This window comes from Odontomachus brunneus, unplaced genomic scaffold, assembly GCF_010583005.1.
Source record: "Odontomachus brunneus isolate Ranch 3 - 2012 unplaced genomic scaffold, Obru_v1 Obru_scaffold_052, whole genome shotgun sequence".
Taxonomy (NCBI): domain Eukaryota; kingdom Metazoa; phylum Arthropoda; class Insecta; order Hymenoptera; family Formicidae; genus Odontomachus; species Odontomachus brunneus.
In genome coordinates, this window is record NW_022639502.1 from 2090026 (window position 1) to 2098129 (window position 8104).

At 36.4% G+C, this 8104-nt stretch overlaps 1 protein-coding gene across 1 annotated transcript in view; it reads left to right on the plus strand.

Annotated features, from left to right (window-relative positions):
- LOC116845462 (BTB/POZ domain-containing protein KCTD9) overlaps positions 1-2167 on the plus strand; it is a 4927-nt gene extending 2760 nt beyond the window's left edge. Inside the window, exon 7 of the mRNA XM_032818181.1 lies at positions 85-2167. Within this exon, the coding sequence (XP_032674072.1) occupies positions 85-201 (117 nt within the window). The 3' untranslated portion in view covers positions 202-2167. The remainder of the gene's footprint in view (positions 1-84) is intronic.
- Positions 2168-8104: the final 5937 nt, after the last annotated feature.

Genomic DNA, 8104 nt, shown 5'->3' on the forward strand with positions numbered 1-8104 from the left:
TATATATATATATATATATATATATATATATATATATATATATATATATATTTTATCAATACGCTTTCGCATTGCATTTTTCAGAGCTGTGACTTATCTGGCTCCGATCTACAAGACGCGAATTTACGCGGCGCGAATCTGAAGGATGCCGCTTTCGAATTGATGCTAACGCCACTGCATATGTCTCAAACAATACGATAACAATGAATGTCGTGCTGCATACACCGTTGCAGCTTAAGTCTTATAATGTTTGAGGCAATTTTCAGGAATGCAAAATGCAGCTAGTACTGTAACACAGTGTACTTTTCCATGTGTCATGGACATCATAAGAAATAATTGTTTCCTGTTAGTTATTAAGGTGATTATCACAACGCGAAAAGGCTTATTTATGATAATGTTTTATTATTATCTTGCTCATAGGATTCATGAATCGCGGTGATATGTAAAACGTGATAATGCTTTCAACACTTAACCCGACATTATTTCTTAGTTTAATTGGTAAAACTGCATAAAAAGTAACACCTTACCGATTTTTTTCTTTTTGAAATATGTTATAGAGAATGAAATTCTGAGTAACTTTTTTGTATACAACTATATAGGGGTCGCATATAGTTTCGGAGATATTAGATTTTAAAGTTTAAACATTAAAAAATAAGGTAAATATAGCAAACAGTATACGTATATGCGCGGGGGAATCTTTACATTTGTATATATTTGTCAATGGAAAACAATATAAGAATACAAACGTAGGTACTGTTTGAGATCTTTCAATTTACAATATATGTAAAAAATATCGCTAGCAGTACCTGGATTTATATTCTTATATTATTTTCCATTGACAAATTATATATAAAAATATAAAGATTAGGGGTTACGTATATATGTGTATAGTTTGCCATATTTCAATAGATTGATTAGGTTAAGGTTACTTTTTTGGAGAGGAGGGCGGAGGCCCTCTCCCGTGCATAAACATGTACTTTATTCAATACATGTATGTATACTTATATAAAAATGGAGTAAAGTCTATTTATAACATGTACACTTTCAAAACTTTAAAGTCAAATATCTCTGAAACTATATGCGACCGTCATATAAGGTAAATGTCCTAGTGATTGAACGTGTACCGATAATTGAATTACTAATAATATATTTGTGTTTGTTAGGATGCTTATCAATAAATGAAACAAAATCACAAAGTAACTAAATATTTCTCTTCATTTATTATATTGTTTTGTATATTGAAAAGCATTTCAACAAAGAAAAATACAAAACCAATATGTCAATCATTGGGACATGTATGTTCGACCACTGGGACGTTTATCTTAGTTGTATAGGAAAAAGTTACTCAGAATTTCTTTCTCTATAACATATTTCAAAAAGAAAAAAATTGATGAGATGTTACCTTTTATGCAGTTTTACCGTTTAATATTCACAAATATATCAGAAAGTATTTATGATATGTTGAATTATATCTTTTTTTTCTTTGTTACTTTGAAGTTTCGTAGATTGTTCCCATGTAACTATTTTATTACTTAATTATGTAAGCCTTATCTCTTAACCCTTTATAGGGCATTGGTACATAAGTCGTACCAACAGCACATAGAATTGGCCGAGAGAATTGGGAGTGGTTCTAAACGCTTTCCCTGAATGGTCACTGGTACAATAGTTATATCGATTGATATTTCTTAAAAAAATTTTTTTTAATCTCAAAAATGATATTAAATTATCTCTAAGGACTATTTTAATGAAGTTCAAAAGAAAAAATTCATTTGTCATATCCAAAGAGTCTTGCCCTATAAAGGGTTAAAACAACCAGGAGTATTAAATTAAAAGCATTTAATTTTTATACGAAGTTGAAAGAAATATTTGAGATTCATACAGTAATTAAAAAGTTACTTGGTAAGAAACAAAAATAAATGTTGAAATGTTTTTAACATTAGCATTTAATCATCCGATTAAAGTTCCTTTCTAGACATTTTTTTTTTAATCACGCGGTTTGTGCGATACATTATATTTTTTGACGTTCTGCATATAAATCATGCAAATGCAAAATTATTTAGAAGTAATTTTATTATTATTTCCAATATATAACATCAAAATATTACGTAAATATTATTTTCCGCTTTATGCATTATTTAAAAAAAAAAAAACGAAAAGAAATTAACATTTTATCCATTTTGCGAATTAAAGCAGACTATTTTACAGTGACGAAAGAAATATGCATGTGCCTTTTTGGTATAATTGAAAAGCAAATCGGTAAATAAATTATAAAGCAAAAACAATTGTAAATAAAAAATAGAAGAAAAATTGAATTTATATAATTTAAACAAATTTCTATCTAACATCAATGACGGAGTTATGTTCAAAAAGATTTGATTTTTTCGACACAAAGATAAATAATTTTACGTTTAATAAATATTTATTTAAGATATAAATAATTATTTAAGACTGTGTATTACATGATACATTCTCTGTTTATGTATCAGTGACCTCCATGTTGTCGAAATGACTTCGATGACACACGATAGCTCATCGAAAATAATCGCCGAAAAAGATATTGCTAGTTTTCCACTTCCTATCATAATCTATATATTTAAATCTATATATCTGAATTGCTTTTCTCGTAAACAATGCCTCGTTTTCGAGAATTGTTCTACATTATCGACTTTTATTTTTGTATGAGCCGTCGGCCCATACAACGTCGACGATTGTACCGTTATCGTCGTACCTTGTATATACACAACTTTACGAGAGAATAAGGCCATTAAAAGCTAATGCTGGATGTTCGTGCAATTTTTTTTTTTAATATAATGGGGAGGATAATGTTTTGCGGGGTGTTAACGCACGTGCCGAATAATTTTTCGGTTTTAATTAACGTACGATAAACGTACAATAAACGTACGATAACGTATGATAAATATATATTAGCTGCGTTCGGCATTGTAAATCGAAGACGTCGAATTGCTCTTTTACCTCAAAAATGCATAGAAATGAGGGAGATATGAGATCTCGTATCTTTTTCATTTCTATGCATCTTCGAGGTAAAAGAGCAATCCGACGTCTTCGATTTACAATGCCAAACGTAGCTATTATAAAAAAAAAAAAAAAATTGCACGAACAGCATTAGCTCTTATTCTCTCGTAAAATTTGGTTTTATCTTTAGAGCTAGAAATACATATTTGATTCTTTGTATATACACGTTCAAACATACGATTGTATATTTTTTATCTCTTATTTATATTCCTCGAATGTTCACGAAAATTCCTCCACCGCCAATAATAAGTATCTTTACGATTAAATATCTCTCGTCCAGAGAGCGCACTTCGAAGATTCATCGAAGAATGTATCCTGCGCACAATGCAACTTAAACGTGGATCGTTTCAAATGCGGGATTATGCTATGACAGAGCGACGACATCGAGTTCTGTTGAACTCTCACGTAGAATAATTTAATGCGTCAGTAGGAAATATAAAGGAGATGAATTCGCCTGTAGTATAGCAAGCGTAATGTGTGCAGTAATAGATATACGAGCTAAACGCACACATTACGTCAAAGGAGCGGAGATATTATGCTACGCGAACTGCTGATTACCTTGCTCTAGATATCCTGTCTCGTTCCTCTTAATTTAGAAACGGCCGTGAGAAGCAAGACTCGGTAATTGCGTAAACAAAAGTTCATAATTGCGACTCGCACTCTCTTCGAGTTCTGTTATGAAGCATCGCACGAGCTTCTATGCGTGTATGTGAGTATGTATCGTCGTGTTTTACTTGTATATAATATATATAAGAGTCAGAGAGAGAAAGTGTGTGAGAAAGAGAAAGGGGGGAGGGACGTGATGTATATATACAATAATAATAAAAGAAAAGAGACAAATCGAGCGGCATTATACGAGTAAAGATTTACATCTCCGGATCTCCGGTATCTTTTCATGAATTCGAAAGAAGAAGAGATCCTGAGGGATCTTCTCGAGAGAGACCCATTAGGAATTTAAACACTTCTGTTTGATCGATACGTTTTCGGAGATCTTGTGACTTCGAGTTATCGCGAAGAGGAAGACAATCTTTAAAGTCCGAGAAGTTCGCGCTGGTCTACGGGAGAAAAAAATGTGAAACTCAAAACGGAAGAACGCGGCCGCACGAGATGTAAGAATTTCTCGATAATACCGCTGAAACGTTAAAAATAAAGAAGAATACTAATACACGCGTACAATGTAATTTAATTTAACTCTTAAGGAGAGACTCGCGCGGAGAGACTCGGGTGGAGAGAGCATTGATCAAATTTAAGCTTCGTCCATTAGCACTCTGAATTTACAAAATTTTCTCTACGTCTCTCAGTTAACATCTTCGAACATCTTTCTCCGCGATCCAATAACGTAATTGGAACTGCGAAATTTCGAGTTTTCAATTCCGCCCCAGGAATCACCGCGGGAATCACATGTAATTAAATAAGTTTTAAAAATGCCACAGAGCTTCGTGCGTTTCATCATAGTCCGAGATGAGTTTTCCCTTTGGGAAAACACTGATAATGTCGCAAGGGACGTATTAATTGGAAATACAAATTTGCAGTGTATATATGTATATGTATATGTGTGTATATATATATATATATATATATATATATATATATATGCATATGTATATATGTGTGTATATATATGTATATATATATATACATATATATTATATATATTATATTATATATATTATATATATTATATTATATATATTACATATGTATATATATTATTATATACATTATTATTATATATACAGTATATATATTAGATACGGTGAACTTTTGTTCCTTTTTGCGGAGGAAACAAATATATTTGCGGGAATCGTAGACACACAGTGTTTATTTTATTGCGAGCTCCTTGCAAGTGGTAATTTTGTTATGAAGCGCCGTATCGCCGCGTCAGGTCGGTATGGATTTCCACGGTGTGCATCGTGTTCGGGGATGTTTAAGGCGACTGGATCGCATATCAAACACGTATATCCGCTATGTAAACGTGGTGTACTTGAGGAAGTAATGCCGGAACCGAACGTACACCTCTGGGCAAACTCGAGGCTTATTGCTTCCCGTTACTCGGTAAACGGCAAACAAGATTGATCTAAGGGAGTTTGGGGAAACAAATTTCGCGTCAGCGGTTTGCGCTCAACTTTATTCCTGACGTACTCTACTGTAAAGTTAATGTTACCTTCTTGCTATAAGCACTGTGACGAATAAGCCTGCACGAATAGGCAACGTCACTTTGGATTCACAACATGAGACGTCCGATAAGATGTATATCTTCGTTTTTTTTTCTTTTTTTTCTATCAGACGGACAAAATGCCTCGCTCGCCATCAATTTGGACGTGTCTTCGTGCAATTTGCAATGTAATTTACGGCATTTTTAATTAGAGTATGGATATCGCAAGTGCAAAACTAGTCGATAACTGTTGCCGTTTGTTTTTTATGTTAGAGTTATCTTGTTGAATGATTTCAATTGACAAACAGTCAGAGTGCGCGGTCGTTCTATTAAATTAATTTCCTGCAATTGCGACGGCCTCGCCGCAGGACGTAGAGACAAATGAATGGTTCGCGGCTCATATTGATAAACTACCGCTTCATTTAATAATTTGCAGCGGCACGCATTGAGCGCGCATTGTCAGTTGAAAAATGCACGCCCACCTCAGTCGAATGTAATCATCTGTTCAATATTTCATTTTTTTACGACTTATCGATGGATAGCGAAATAAATAAAAATCGAACGACGCGATTCTAAGATATACATTATGATCAAACGCGTATCCTTAATCGTGGGTATTCGGCTCGATTGCACTGATCGAATGATAAGGCAACAGTTAAATCATACGTCTGCCTTTGTTTCTCTTTAAAAATAAACTAAGGCAGACACTTTGTTTTAACTGCTAGTTAGCTTATCACTTGGTTGATGTAAACTAAGTCTAAGAGAGTTATACTTACTTCTCCTCTCTCTTATCGTATAATAGAACATGAGTAATTTTTACGTTAACTTAATAATAACATAAGCATTCTCGGCAAGTGACTGTTATTGTTCATCATCCCACCATGTTATATTCGTGAACATTATATTACCTTCAACGATTCTGGGTAATATTTCTGTCTCTTTCGTAAGTCGACCTAAATACTTTCTTTTCATTTCCTTTCTCCTTCCCTTTTAAAGTTGCATTCCAAAGCGTCCTTTCTGAGGAGAATTCTACTGAAATCCATAGTATATGTAACTACAGTTATACATAAACTATTTTCAGTAAAATTTTCCTCAAAAAGAATGTTTTGCAATGCATCCCAAGTAAACACAACAAGATAACGTGGCACAAATTCTCTTTCTAGGTTTTCTTTTTCTCACCGGGAGAACGGCTCTTCAAATTAGAGCGAACTCTTTAAAGTCAGACGAGGTGTGTAAGATAAAAGTACTAATTTCTGGATACGTATTTAATTCTGAACATTTTTAATATTTTCGTCTTTTTAAATACGAATATATTTAAACTTTTAGCACCGAATATTTAAACTTTTAGAATATATATATATATATATATATATATATATATATATATATATATATATATATACTTTTTATGTTTTATATATATTTTATGTCTATAAAATATTACATATATTTTACATTTTATATATATCCCACACAGCATGCAATATTATATAATATCACAGTAATATTTCCGTAATATTGTAATATCGCAGAAATATTATTGAAATATTACTGTGATATTATATATATCACGTGCTGTGTGGGATTTTATGCCCGGGCATTGGTACTTTTATCTTGTATATATCCATCCAATAAACTGGTTGTAATCCCCAGCGAGCACTCCGCGCGTTCGCCCTTAAATAAAACGCGCGTGAAAAGTTCTCTCGGAACGCGAGAACGGCAAGTAGTAGAAGCGCCCTTATGTCAGCCAGCCCGAGCCAGCCAGCCAGCCGGCAAGCTAGTAGAACGAGAAGATCATGCGGGGGGTTGGTCGGGAGTCGGAAACCTAGGGGTTGCAAGCTACATCGGTCCGCAGTGGTTCCGCGGACAGCGACGACGTCGCCACGCAGTCAGCAAGCTCTCTCCCGCAGCCTCCGGCACGCGTTCCCGCATCTTCCCGCGTTATCGCCGGGTGTGCAATGTCGCGTGGCGGGTAGACGGGACGGATGCACCACTACCGGCATGAATCCGGTCGTCCTCGCGATCAGCCAACTCCGACGACAACCAGTGCGACGACGGCGACGACGTACTGAAATCCGCGGCTGTTCCTGCCGGTCGCGAGTCTCATCGTGCGCGCCAAGTCTCCTGCGCGAAGTATGATCCGAGAGAAACCGCGCTCGAGCGCGCTGGCGAGTTGACGGACGACTTGGTCGGAATTGACGATGCGCAACGGACGACGACGGTGAGTCCCCTCTTGATTTATTGTCGCGCGAGAAACGCGCGTTGAACGTCCTGGAAAAAGCGAGCGGGCACGGGGTTAGTTATTCAAACGCCATTCGCTCATGCGATTGTCATGCCACGGCAGATGCGCGCGATCGGTAGAGAGATGGTTGTCGCGCCGGGCTTCCGCGCAGGATAAATGCGACGCGACGCGATCGTGCGGAACGCCGCGAGCGTTCCCGGCCGGACATTCTGCCGTGAGACGAAACGTCCCGCTGAAAAGAAATGCAACCACCTAATCAGCGCGACGACCTGCCGCCAAGTTCGTTGACGATGACGCGCGCGTCACGTTACGACGAGGACCGCACATTCCGCCAATGATGTGTTCGGGCGATTCTGCACGACATTCGTGCGATTTTGACGACTACTACTTCTACTACTACGTGCTAGTGCTTCGCGATTTCGTTTCGAGAATCGACTGTATCGTTTGAGAAAGAAATCGATTTTCCTTATAACCGATTTTCTGGGGAATCGATACTAGTGTAACTAGTAGTAAGCGGTCGGCCAATCACAGGATTTCAACATGGTAGCCGTGCTGTTTGGTGATTTACCGGCGCTTCGATACGCCGCATAGCAAATTGAGAGATCACTCGCTGGAATCGTTAGATTCAAGTCAGATTCAGGTACGACTTGCGTCCCGTTTCCTCGACGAACGAC